Source organism: Leptonotus elevatus, chromosome 18 (genome assembly GCF_054856555.1).
Source record: "Leptonotus elevatus isolate MCC_2025b chromosome 18, RoL_Lele_1.0, whole genome shotgun sequence".
In the NCBI taxonomy this organism is placed as follows: Eukaryota; Metazoa; Chordata; class Actinopteri; order Syngnathiformes; family Syngnathidae; genus Leptonotus; species Leptonotus elevatus.
The window spans coordinates 17,456,347-17,469,676 of record NC_141256.1 but is presented as its reverse complement, the minus strand read 5'-3'; the positions used below and the strand labels follow the sequence as shown (position 1 = coordinate 17,469,676).

At 50.2% G+C, this 13,330-nt stretch overlaps 2 protein-coding genes across 5 annotated transcripts in view; one reads left to right on the top strand and one right to left on the bottom strand.

The window, feature by feature from the left end:
- Position 1: 1 nt before the first annotated feature.
- On the bottom strand, positions 2-12,847 carry ak9 (adenylate kinase 9). 3 transcript variants are annotated; one of them, XM_086060526.1, is made up of 35 exons: positions 12,719-12,847; positions 12,238-12,344; positions 11,491-11,554; positions 11,364-11,416; positions 11,172-11,268; positions 10,974-11,086; positions 10,724-10,885; positions 10,290-10,427; positions 10,154-10,228; positions 9,982-10,077; positions 9,672-9,811; positions 9,284-9,600; positions 9,177-9,197; positions 8,987-9,102; positions 8,475-8,610; positions 8,347-8,382; positions 8,136-8,282; positions 7,299-7,465; positions 6,358-6,573; positions 6,062-6,295; positions 5,881-6,002; positions 5,574-5,793; positions 5,434-5,505; positions 5,158-5,364; positions 3,260-3,478; positions 2,889-3,105; positions 2,598-2,799; positions 2,389-2,535; positions 2,071-2,288; positions 1,803-1,999; positions 1,562-1,731; positions 672-770; positions 491-593; positions 309-423; positions 2-226 (listed from the first exon to the last, which is right to left on the bottom strand). In XM_086060526.1, the coding sequence occupies exons 2-35, from the start codon at positions 12,325-12,327 to the stop codon at positions 12-14; spliced, it is 4,941 nt and encodes a 1,646-aa protein (XP_085916652.1). In that variant the 5' UTR covers positions 12,328-12,344; positions 12,719-12,847; the 3' UTR covers positions 2-11. The 3 variants fall into 3 exon arrangements, with proteins under 3 accessions (XP_085916652.1, XP_085916651.1, XP_085916650.1); XM_086060525.1 differs by having other exon boundaries at positions 9,177-9,600; positions 9,672-9,779; XM_086060524.1 differs by having other exon boundaries at positions 5,574-6,002; positions 9,177-9,600; positions 9,672-9,779.
- The window catches only part of fig4a (FIG4 phosphoinositide 5-phosphatase a), a 32,588-nt gene continuing 23,456 nt past the window's right edge, over positions 4,199-13,330 (top strand). Inside the window, exons 1-2 of one of the 2 annotated variants that reach the window (XM_086060528.1) lie at positions 4,199-4,373; positions 5,161-13,279. The gene's annotated coding sequence lies outside the window, so the exon portion shown is untranslated. Of the gene's footprint in view, positions 4,374-5,160; positions 13,280-13,330 lie in introns of those variants that run through there. The other variant, XM_086060527.1, reaches the window with a different exon arrangement.

Below are 13,330 nucleotides of genomic sequence, written 5' to 3'. Positions count from 1 at the left end.
TGTTTAGAGTCTTAAAGTGGCAGATCGGATTTGGCCGAGGGCGAATCTCTCAAGGCCAGAAAGGTTCTCATCTTGAAGTCAAAGTCGACGGGACGCCGGCTGGGGAGTTTGTAGTCGGCCCTCATCACCGAGCTCAGGTACGGGATGAGCGCGCAGTCCTCCTCGAACGAGGCCAACTTCTTCTTGTACGACTGCCGAACGTGTTCCGTGCTGCTGTGGTTGAAAGCTGGAAGGCCAAAAAGCAGGACAGTCGAGCCACACGCTGCTTCACCCTCCATTGAGCAAATGAGCAAATGGCGAGCGCGCACCTTTCAGGTAGAAGGCCACGTAGTGGAGCGCGGACCGCTCCATGCTGCAGAAGGGGAACTTGGGCTTGAGGCAGCCCACGGCCGTCATGGCCTTGATGACCGCCACCGCGACGCCCTTGGCAGCCACACAAAGCGCTCACAAACCACTCGCCGGGAAACGTGCGCCGTCGGCGTTCGCTCACCTGCTCCAGGTAGCCCAGCGTGGGGAGGGAGGTGAGCGGGATGGGCTCGCAAAGAGGGGGCACCTTGCTGGGCAGCTTCAGGTCCCAGTAGAGCTCCGGAGCACTTGACCAAAAAGCCAAGACAAACCATCGCAAGCTCGTGACGGCACAAAAGTGGCGGCGCGTGCCGGTCGTCTCTCACCTCAAAAACTTGTACTGCTTCTGCTTGGTCTCGCACGTGTACAGCCGCTCTCGGTATTCCACCGCGAAGTCCGTGTTGCCGTGCACCAGCGCTTCGTACCTCACAAAAGCAAGCACAACTCCCATCTTTACTCTCTGACATTTGTATCCAATACAGAGCAGACGAGCAGTGAAAATGAATGCGAAGAAGTAACAGTGGTTTTCTCGGGGGGGGTGTGGGGGGAGGTTGATATTGCGAAAAAATTGATGAGAAACCAACTTTTACATGACACGTAGCCGACTGGAACTCATGAAAAGATACTTTTTGGCTCGGTTTTCAAAAACCTATTTTGAGGAGGCATTGCAAGAAATGAAAAACTGTAGCACTGGTCTGGACCAGGAGCTGCTCATCCTACTATTGGGGCCATGTGTAAATTGTCATAATGTATATTATTTAAAACTATATATCTTTTTCCTCATATATTTGTGAGTTTTTTTCTTCTTCTCACAATATTTCTACCTCCAATACCTATTTTTCTGTGTCCCTAATAGACCGTACCAATGCAAATAGTCCTCAGGGATGACATTTTGCGGCCTTGGGGGAACAAATAATGATGCTCCGTGAATTCTGCCTGGCAACACGTGTCTGACATGACCAGGAAATGATGTCAACTTTTGGGGTGGACTTGAGGGAGGAGATTTGTCTCCGTCCCCTGAAATCTGCCTGGCAACAAGCGGCTGACATGAATGAGCAGGAAAATTCAAACAAAGCCACCTTGGGAATTCTGCCTAAAGCAACAAGTCAAGGTCATTGAGTTGCACTAAATAATTACTTTCAAGGTCACTTGTGTCCCTTTTTGTTCTCCTCTGCTTTATTGCGCCGTGCCTTTGAAATGTCTTGTGTGGGCGTACCTGAGTTTTCCGTCCAGGTACGTGACGGGGCAGAAGCCTTTCATCTCGATCTGCTGAGGGAACCTGCCGGCGACTTGTTCGGCGCTCAACTTTCTGGGCAGCCGCTCCGCCGCCGGGAGAGGTCGCGGGCACCCGGGGCTGACAAACTGATCGGGATGGGCCAGGAAGCTCTGCCGCGCAAGCAAACTGTCGTCAGAGCAAATTTTCGAAATGTCGCCCCGTTGCTATCTTTGCGGCTGACCTCCAAATGCGGCCGGCTGCACATCTTGAAGTATCTTCTGTTGTACTCGGCGGCGTACATGAGGGAGGCGCTTTCGGAGCAGTCCAGCAGGTGGTCGTGCAGGGCCAGGCAGACGGGGCAGTACTGGGCGAACGCTCCCAGCTGCCGCTGAAACTCTTTGGGTGTGACGCACAGCCGGTCGATGCAGCCCGCTCGACCTGCGTGCGGCAAGTCGCCGTTTGAAGGCCGCCGCCGCCGCCGCCGCCGGCTTTTTCCGCCGCCGACTTACCGCTCCTGGTCCTCCTCAGGTAGGTGTGGATGGAGTCCACGCTGACGCTGATCTGCTTGATCAGCCGCTCCCAGATGTACCACTTGCTCTTCAGGCCGTCCATCTGGACCCAGTTGTCGTACTGCTGTCGGAAGTGGTGCCTCATGAGCTCCGCCTCCTGCCTGTAACACGTGTTGCGGATGTGGAGGATCTCGGCGCTGTCGTGCAGCAGGTGGGGCCTGCCGGGGGAGGAAAAGCACAAGACGGGAGCCGTGCGTCAATGTTGCCGGCTCGTCACGTGACGACGGCGGCGGCGGCGGCGGCGGCGGCGTTTCCGACTTGTTCTCCTCCATCTTGATGGCCAGGCCTCGCTTGAGCACCTCCACCGTGTCCAGCTCCATCTCCACCACCAGCATGGGGATGATGCTGTTGGCCTGCATCAGTTGCGCTTGCTTCATGGTCATGGGAAAGCCGTCCAACACGTACCTGCAACACGCGCAGTCTTTATCCGCGAAGGCGGCCCGTTTCCTGCCTCGCGGCGTACGCACCCTTGCGTGCTGCACAGCAAGCTCATGAGAACCTTCTCCAGGCACTGCACGGCCAGCTCGTCGGGCACCACCAGGCCCCGGTGGAGGTGCTGCTTCATCTGCTGCGCCAGGTCGCTCTGCGCCTGCTCCTCCAGAATGCGCCGCATTACGCCGCCGATGGACAGCAGGTCCAAGCCGTACCTCTGCGCAAACATGGTGGCCACTGCCCACACGGCGGACAGCCAGTTGGAAAGGGAAGGAACTTGGGGGGGGGGGGGGGGGCAAGGCAAGTCAAGTCGGGGGCCTACTCACCGCTGGTTTTGCCTGATTTGGGAGGTCCCACAACGGCCATATTGACGGGAAGCATGGGGGAGGGCTTGGACTGCCTGAGGTACTTCAAGGGGTTGAGCATGAACGTCTTCTGGTTGTTCTTGGAGTTGAAGAAGTAGATGTACTGGTTGAAGAGCACCGGGAAGGCCGAGTCCAAAGGCCACAGCACGGGCTGGATCAGGTCGCCTTCGTTGTAGCGCTGCGCCCGTCGACACACAAGCAGACAGAGGAGCTTCGCACACGCACGCTTTTCATGCCATTGGCCCCGAAAATGGCCGCAGGGGTCCTTTTTGGACCCAGAAACCAATGCGGTCGGGGGCCGCAAGTCTTTCAGCCGGCGCTCGCCACTTTACCTTGACGGGGTCGAGGCATCCGAAGGCGCTGTGGAACTTGAAGGAGTAGAGCAGCAGCAGCTGCGCCAGGTTGTACGAGATGGCCTGACACTTCTGGAAGAGCGACTCGCGGTTGGCCTGCAGCGGCTCCACTTTCAGGAGCAGCTGACGCCGCACCACCGGCGTCTTGCGCGAGGCGTTGATGGATATCCGCGGAATTTTCAGCTCGCTTAGAACCTCCTGCATGTGTGAGACATAAACAACACATTTGAACACTATCCGCTCGACTGCACAGAGCGCGTCAAAAGCAGAGGCGGACGCGTCAATGAATTTTCAGCGCCCGTCATTCAGCAATCGGGACCGTCATCGCCAATAGATCAAGCCGAACCGTCATTCCTTGAGTGCTCAGCAAAATGAGCGTCCGTCAATGTTTCTGTCATTCGAAGCAGGCATCCGTCAAATGTCAGCAAAATGGGACGGACAAAAACCCCTTTCCGTCAATGCTTTGTCAATTTTTCCAAGTTTCACATCAATCATCAACAAAATGGCCGTCCGTCACGGACGGATTGACCTTCCGTCAATATTGACAGAATGCCCACCTCTGGTCAAAAGAATGTTTTCCATTTCACAAGTTGAGATGTGCTAGCCGCCAGTTAACTGCTACAAACAGCATCTTCTTCTTCTTTACATGACATGAATGCTTAACTTCCTTAACCTATTTCCATTTTGTATGAGAAAATAGAGATGATATCTGAAAAGGACCTGTATCTCTGTGACCAACTAAGAGTTAACAAAAAATATGTTATCAAAAAATAGGGAAAACACCAATAAATCATATCATCAGCATATTTCTTTCAATTCATGAAGTTATTTATATATATATTTTTTTTACAAAATCTGCCGTTGATTTAAACCGGAAGTTCCTCCCCCATAGTCACTTGATTGACAGGTCAAGACGAGACGAAAACTTTCGAGAGCACGTGAGACGAAGCCGCCCGAGCAGAAAAACCAAACGCTCAGAAACAACATTTTAAACCCATCTTATGCACATATAAATCGACAAAGACAGCTGTTGAAGACATGAGAAGTGACCAGGAACCGGGAGAACCCGTGTTTTCAATCATTGTTGGCCTTGGTAAGCTAAACCATGCCAAGTGACCTTACTGAGGCAGGCGAGCTAATCGCTAAGCTATGCTAAAGCTCAGCCATGCTATGTTACCAGCCCATTATTAAATGTTTTTAAAAAACGGTTATTGATGCCAAAGCTGGCTGTGTGAAGTTTACAAAGTTAATTTAATGAAGGACGCTTTTACATATGAGAAGAATTATTACTGTAAGTGATGTTTTAGTATGTTTTGAATACAGTGCCATTAAATGCTATTATTTTTATTATATGCTTGAGTATAAAAAAAGCATTGCAGCCACTTACATAGTGTATAAGATGTAATTAATTTGCACTATTGTGACTATTTTGCTTTTTAAAATAAATGAAAAGATGTATCATACAGTTTGATTTGATCATTGTTATTGTTTTGTCAAGTTACATTACCCTTTAAAAATGCTTTAACAGCATTAACCTAAAATGGTTGTACAACATAGACTTAAAATTGACTTTTGACTTGGACTACTTAAGATGACTCTGCACGCATTTTTATTGTCTAATTGTTTAATTTGTGTGGTGCTGTTATTGATGACTTATTGTGTCACTAAAGCCCTTTGTTAAAAGTTACTGATGTGCTCATTTATGGTCACAGCCCACTTCACTTAGCTCGCTCGTCTTATCTAGCGTCATCTGTGCAAACTGGTTACAAAGCCAGAGGTCAATTTGTGCAAGCTGGAGAACGATGGCAATGTGCTCATCTAACAATATGGCAGATTGTCTCATAGTTTTGCTTGGTTGTTGTTGCTGTTGTTGTTACCAGGACGATGGCCATGTTGTTTGAGTCGGCCACGTAACGTTCTTCGATTTCCGTGTTGAGCCTCTCCGTGGTGGCTTCCTCCAGTTCCTCTTCCTCCTTGAAGTCGTCGTAGCGTTCCACGGGGTACTCCTCCTCCAGGATGGCCTCGATCTCGTCCTCGATGTTGGCCGAGTCTTCGTCGTCCTCGTCTTCCGCGCGGCAGCTGAACTGGTTTGTTTCGCCGTGAAAATCAATTCAGATCGGTCACACCATTGCTGACGCGAGCAGATGGCTTACTTTTGCGGTGGCGGTCGAAGAGGCCGCTTTCTCCTCCATCAGTTCTGCCCTCCTCTTTGTTATGTTTTCTTCCTGGAACACGTTGCGTGCGAATGTACACATTACACGGTACACACGCACACACGTCCCGTGAGACTCACCCGAGCCTTGCTGTGAATTTCACGGAGGCCGTCGAGCAAAGCTTCGCGCCGGTCGCAGTGTTCTCGCCACCTCTGCCAGAATTTGGGCAAAAGGCGCGCCTGGACGTCCTCCACCTCCGCCATCAAGGTGACCACCACGTCGGGATAAAGCTGATGCTGCATCATGTGCTGCACGTCCTCGGTGTTGTGAGGGAAACCCTCCAGGATGAAACCCGTCGACCTGGCATGGATGGAAAGAAAAAAAGGACAGATTCCGTGGGAGGGCGCGTTCGTGCACGCGCTCGTGCACGCGCTCGCACCAGCATACATGTAAGGCTCCGTTTTCCAGTATGGATTGATGACCTCTTCCAGGACGTGCGAGCTCAATGGAAGGTCGTCAGCCAAGTAGGCTTTAATACCAATTTCCTCATCGGTCAGTCCCGGATCCTCCTAATGGGCAAAAAAGATTGGGCAGAAGGTGAAAAGGGCAAAAAGCCACGCGGGCTTACCTCGGCGGGTTCCTGGCCTCGGGCGTCCTCGATGGCGACCCTCAAGGCCCTCAGGTGCTCCTCGGTGGACTCGTCGGCGGGGATGACTCGCTGCTTCATCTTGGGCATGAGCAGCGTTTGCAGGCGCTCCTGGAATTGAATGTGGAAGAGGCCGAGCTGCTTGGCCAGCCACTCGCCTTGCGTGGTCTTGCCCGAACCTCGGCAGCCCAGCACGAAGATGCGCAGGGCGGGAGGCTGAAAGACACGCGGGAGATCAGGTGAAAGCGTTCCTTTCCTACCTTTTCCTCGTCTCCTACCTTGAGAAGCTCGGTCCGTCCCACAAAGTGCTCGGGGGCGAGCAGGAAGGCCTCCCTGGCGTCCACGTTGGAGAAATAGTAGACCTTTTCTAGATACTTGGCCGAGATCTCGTCTGTGCAGGGCACCAGCGCGTTCTGCTTGTTCAACACCACCGGGCAGAAAATAAAAGTATTGCCAAAAGCCCGCTTGGAAGGTGCGTCCCCGGCGGAGTCCGACTTTAAGAGGAAGGACAAAAAAAAAAAAAAGTCAAATTGTGGTCAATAAGTTGAGTCAAAAAGAGAGCAAGTGGAGGTCACCATCCTCACGTTTGACACCGTCCTATCAATGACTTTGAATGTGTGTGGCTTTAGGGGGCGGGCCTGGCCTGTTGTGTTACGTGGGCGTCGCCAACGAGAGTGTCGAGTTGCCTGTTGGCTCTGGATAGTGGCTGTGCCTGTTAACTAGCTAACCGTTAGCCTGGATACACGCTGGTACACAAATGTGCTTGATTTGATTTGATCATGTTTGAAAGTGCACCACCGGTGGCAGTGGCGGGAATTACATTTGGTTCGAACTTGCAGTGGTCGCTTGTATGAAATTAGCTAACTTTCGTGATGTACTGTCGTGTACGCAAGGGGTTTTGCATTGCACTTGATCTTTTTTGATGTGCCCAAACTTTGGACCTTCTCTGCATACAGGAACATTAGCCTGTGTGGAAAAAGGATTACAAAAATCTTGCAACATAGCCAATAATGTACGCTGTAAAAATAAAACGGCAAATAACGAAGCGCGATATATCAACGTTGTCGTTCCTATTTTCCAGCAGTCTTGATACACTTTGGCGCTATGCTGCCTCTCACGGGTCAGTCTTGGTACTACGGGACGTATCTGATGAAAGAGATGCCCGTTTCTCATCTCAAGTCCCCAACACGCTAAAAGGACAAACGGCCCGTTTACTGACATTTTCGCCCTCCTCTTCCTCCTCCTCTTCCTCTTCCTCCTCGCCCGTGTCCTTGGAGTCGCCGTCGTCGTCGTCGCCAAGTTCCAGATTTGCAATGGCTTCGATATCTTCTGCTTCCTCATCCAAGTCGACGGCGGAGAACTCTCTGGGCAAATACTTGAAAGGTTCTGCGCAACAATGGAGGACAGACCTTGTTTCAAGCGTTCCCTGCAGTTCTTCCAGCAAAATAATAAAACATCGTGTCATGTTAAATGAATTCCTTTCCGCCTGTGTCATTCAAAACAGGAGCATGATTATATTTGTCAAGGGAGAATATTGTGCACAGGTGAGAGTGGACTTTGGTACCTGGGCCTTCCTTCAGTGGCTGCTTACCTGACCATCTGAAACCATCACTCCTACAAATGTATTATTACAGCACACAACTGTGCTCCACTTCAGGATCAATATTGATCTAAAAAATTGGAATCAAATTCCTAATACTCAGCAGAGATGCATGGCCAGGATGGAGAAATGCTGTCGTTAAGGACTTTTGCTTAGAAATGTGATTCAACGAACAGTCCCCTTGCTAACATAGTTGAAGTTCTTTAGCCAGCACGACCGACTGCGAAGGCCCCAGGCAGGTTTCGATTGTCGGGGCAGCAAGCATTGGCTGAAATGTGATTGGACAAAAAAATTAAATAAAGAAACATCCAAAGCATACTGTATACCGAAGGAGCGCAGCCTCGTGCAGATTGGAAATAAAAAATGAATCCGATTTACGTCCATTTTCTATCACGATGCCGGCTGACCGCGCCCCGGGCTGCTCCATGAGGACAAACGCGGAGGCTTTCCACTCACTCTCCATGAGCTGCACAATCTCGTCCAGAAGCTCGGCGGGGCTCCTGTCGCCGGTGGGCAGCACCGAGTGGCTGATGCTGAGCGACAGCTGCAGGGCCTCCCATTCTCTGGTGAACTGATCCGTCTCTGCTTTGGGCTCGGGCTTGTCTGGAGAACGCGTCGGGATCAGACAATATTTGGGACCTTTGGAAGAAAACCTTCCTTGCCTTACCTTCGGCCTGTTCTGCCGGTGGAGCGCCGGACTGATCTGCAGTGCGAACGGAGCGGCCATGTTCATAAATAGGCGGCTGCGAGGGATGACAAACACCTGACGAAGGCCTGCAAGTGGACACGACTTACTCTGATTCTCCTCCGTGTGGATGAGACAGAAGAGGAAGTCTGGATGGATCCCGGCTCGATGTAAAGCCTCCAACTGTGACGCGTTCCTGGGAAAGTTGTCGAGAACCCAGCCATTGGCCGTGTTGGAAGATTCATTCTGTGGCCCAGAAAAAAAGAAAGAAAGCATTATTGATTGAGATTGGCGTTGAAATGGTTCCACACTAAAATGAATGGAAATGTCATGAATCCGTTCCAGCCCCCCCCCCAAAAAAAGGGAAAAAATACACTCGTAACCCTTCTGATGAGAAAAAACACTTGATGACATGAAATGGAGTACAAATGAGTAAAGTTGAATCAGTGGCCTTCTGGCGTACCTGCCTTGGCCACCGAGGGGCAGTGTCAGACAAACGGATAAACGCTGACAAAATGGCCAGTGATATTCACTAAAAAACCTCGTTAAGTTTTGTCTCACACAAGAGTGTGTACAAAGAGGACACGCAGGCACGTCCACTTGGCCGTCAAAGAAAACTCACTTCTCTTACGACCTTCATCAGAGCTTGAGCATAGACTTCCTTGGCGGCGTCCTGCTTTTTGGCCTCTTCCAGAGCCGTCTGCACGAGCGCCACCACTTCGGGATGGTCCTCCGTCACTGACGGCGGGCCAAGCAACATTTTCACATGGCCTTCACCACATCGGCTTCTTGGGAACTGAACGCACGCTTACCTTCCACAGCGGGGGTTCCATCTGGCCAGGCAAAATGGCGCACGTCATTGAAAGCACGTGGCGAGACACGGCGAAGGAAACGCTGCGAAAGCGGAACGACGACTTGCCGGAACTTTGCTCGTTTTGCTGCTTGGTCCGGATTTTCTCCATGGCCACCTGCGTGCTGTCCTCTTGGACTTTGGCCAGCCACTCCTTCTCCAGCTCGGCCACCAGCGGCTCGGCCAGTTTTTCCAGCTCCAGCACGGACACGTTGCGCCTGGCGCCCATCAGCTTGGCCAGGGCGGGCCTCCCCGAAGCCTCCGTTCCGATGATGCAGACCCGGCAAGGGGGGCTCGGCATGGGAGGCAGCAGGTACGGCCTGGGGTTGCTCACAAACACATCGTAGGCTTCTTGGGACGAAAGGATGTACATTTTGTCCCGAAAGCTGTTTCGGACCAGAGATGACAATCAGGAATGAAAAGGGAAGACCTTTCCCTCGGAAGAAGCCTCCCTCACCCGACGGAGAATTCTGGTTTTCCGGGGACCAGGTGTCCTTCCTTCAGGGCCACCGGACAACTGCGACCCCAGCGACTCCTCCTCCAGCGGAAGCCCGGCACCAACATCCTGGAGGAGGACATAAACCTCAACAGATCCTCCTGCAAAGCAGAGGCGGCGTTGAGGCGCATTGGCGCGTACGCTGGAACCTCGTACACTGGAACCTCGTACGCGAGGACGGACAAACGCAGCTGACCAGGCAGTCAGTTTCCTTCTTTTCTTTTGATCTACACAGCAAAAAAAACAAAAAAAGTGCGCAGGACAGACAAACCGTTTCGATGTCTTCGGGCAACTCTTCGTTCTGATGGAGGACCACCGGAATGGACACGCGCTGTATGGCCATCGAACCCAGGCGTGACAACACAAACTACAAGCAAGCAAGGACACGCGTGAAGTCGGCAACACGCTAGATGCCAACACGCCACACGTATGAAGCCGCTTACTAAGAGCAACTCCTCCGGGGTGTCGCTTCCGTCCACCTCGAAGAGGTAAATAGGGTTGTGGTCCATCATGTAGTCCTGACCCACAACATGGAGCTTGTTAGATCAGAACGGGTGCGAGTCGGCTGCAAATTTGTACCTCCAGCGGGCGCAGGATGTTGTCCTTGTATGTGTTGATTCGAAGAGACGTATTTCTGGACTGCCGCTCAGGGATCCACACCAGCTGGTCTATCGTGCACCTTGGGCTCATTTGCTCCTCTTCCTCTTCACCTTCATCCTGCAAGCGCCACAAAGACACGTGACACCCGAGTGCAGAAGACAACAACCCCTCGATCCTGCCTCGGTCCTGGTAAACGTCTAAACAATATGTGAAAAATGTTTGTTTCTTATTAAGCCCCGCGTATAATAAGATGACCCCACACCCCCGATTTGGAATTTTTAAAAATATTTTTTTTCTTTTGAGAGTGTAATTAACTGGATTTGAGGGTATTTCCTGGAGGTGCTGACATGGATTTTGCTGGATCTGGGTTGGGCGGGCCTCCGCCCCAATTTAGTTGTTGAAGAAATAAATACCTGCGAGTCTTCCTTATCCTCCTCCTCCACGACTTCCTCATCAATAAATCCCGTTACATGGAAGTCATTGTCCCACTTGCATTGATCTTGATTGTACAGAAGACCCGTCATGGGGTGCTGCTTCTGACTGGACAGCCTCTGGACCAGGTCTTTGTCGGCACACTGACCAAACGGCAGATGCGAGTGCATCAGTGACAGATGGGGTTTGTTTTGGATGACTTTTGATAAGCCAAAGAGACGCGAGACGCACCTTGATGTTGATGATGAAGTCCGGCTTGAGCTTGAGCTTCCTGATCATTTCCATCTGCTCATCGACGCCGACGCCCTCTTCCGATATGAACGGCAGGCAGCTCAGCACGTAGCCTGTGACGTCATGTGCCGTTTCAACATGGCTGCCATAAAGCGCGCCGCCATATGCAATATGCGGCTAACGCGGCCCCATACCGACCGTAATGCTCCACTTTGGACGAGTTGAGCATGTCGAGGATGAGCCGCAGGACCACGTCTTCCGGGACACTTTGACCCGCGTTGAGGATATCCAGGAGCTGCAAAACGATTTGATCGGCTTTAGCGTAGAGGTGGGAACAAACAAAGCCAACTTTGGAGCAACTGCTGGTAAAAAGGTTGTAACTCGCGTCACCTTAATGCCATCCTCTGTTTTACTTCTGATGTGGAAGTCGAGCACCTCCGTGTCTGCAATTGGGAAACGGACGAATGAATAAAAAGATGAGGTTTGCAAACGGAAGCGTGAGACAGCAGATGCTTACCATCAATTAAAACGCACCCCCACGTCTCTGCAATGTTTTTGGCCAGGGTGGATTTACCAACACCCTGCAACACACGTCAAAGCTTTATTTTGGGGACATTTTATGGCTGGAGTGAAGCATTATTGCTAAACATGCCAGCTTTGTTCTTATTGATCCTCCTGGACTCAAATGCAGATTTCAAATGGTCTTAATAAAGTTTTGCACTTTTGTCGCTCTTGTATTGGAGCCAACTGGAGCTCGGGTGAGTAACAGAACTGGAGAAAATAATCGAGTTGAGTGCTTCTTTCAGGGTTTTCCTTTCTAGGCTGCAGGTTCTGGATTCAAGCCCTTTTTTCAACCTGCACGTGTGTGTTTGCAGCTCGCTCCTACATTCCAGAAACATGCACGTTAGGTCAAATGAAGACGCCCAAGTGAATGTGAGAGGGAAAGGTTGTTTGTCCGTGCCCTACGATAGACTGCTGACCAGTCCAAGGTGTACCCGGGCTGGGATCCAGTTAAGGCAAGAAAACCTTAATTAAGGACACGTGCAATACAAAATAGACATGGGCGGACAGTATGACCTCATAACAACACAATTGCAATTGCATTTGCATAACGATTGTGTGGCCAGGTCACTCTTGGAAAAGAGATTTTAATCTCAATGAGCTTCTTACCTGGTTAAATAAAGTCATGAATGAATTGAACTCTGCAGGTGTACCTCGTGAGGTGTCTGCTGTGCATATGTGCATTGTTATGTAACCTACTTACCGGCCTTCCTACCACGAGGAAGCAGGTGGGTTTGGAAAGCAGACGCTCTCTCTCGGCGGCCTCTTCCATCAGATTGTCCACCAGATCCATGCCTGACTTGTGCTTGCCTGTCACATCACAAAAATGGTCAAAATAGACTAAATGAAGTCATTAACGTGATATGACAGGAATTGGCAAAAATAATCAGAACATTTATACTTGATTTAACATTTGAACGTTCATGACGTAAATGCGGTGGCGAGGGCTAGCCTGTTAGCATTGTACAAAGACGGGAGAAATTGGGCATAACGTTTTTTAATATTAAAAAGAAAATATTTTCCCGCATGTCAAATTCACATGATGAACGCCATATATTTCAATAAACTCGGTGCATTTCAATAAAATGTGCAGTATGCAGCAATGAACAATTCAGTTTTTGTTTTGTTTGTTTTTGCTAACATTTACATTTCATTAACCACTATTTATCGAAAGATGGTTTTACCTGAGGCCTACTTGAGAATTTTCAGAGAGAGAGAGAGAGAAAGAAAATTCTCCAGCTGATGTGAACTACTTTAATGTTGCATTATTGCTCGTTGGGGACAGAAGCTGCGTCAATTTGGCACTACTCGTTATGCACAGTGATGTTTGTTACCATAGCAACTGTCAACAAGCGTTTTCAGAAACATTTTTTTCAACTAACTTCTACTGACTAAAATGAATTGTGGCCATCAATCTAAAGTTGACGTTTAAGGGTTTGAAGGTATTCAATTAGGCTGTCAATTTTATTACCAATACGGATTATCGTAATTTTTAAGAAAGCGAAATTCAAATATTTGGGCTTCGCCGGGCGCCGTCCCGACGTCTTCCGCGTTCATGACAGTCACATGACTAAAACAAATTCACGTCGCTTGCTTGATTTTGCTAGTCAAATACACCCACGCATTCAATTCAAATGGTTTCCGAACGCGTTGTATGTGAATATTTTAGGCATTTGCGGCCAAATGTATATTGAATATTGGCGCCGTGTGTGGCTGTCGCCGCTCGTCGCTTGAATCATTTCACGGTGAGTCAATTGGCAACAAATTTGCAGCTGCTATTTCGTTCATGTTCCCTT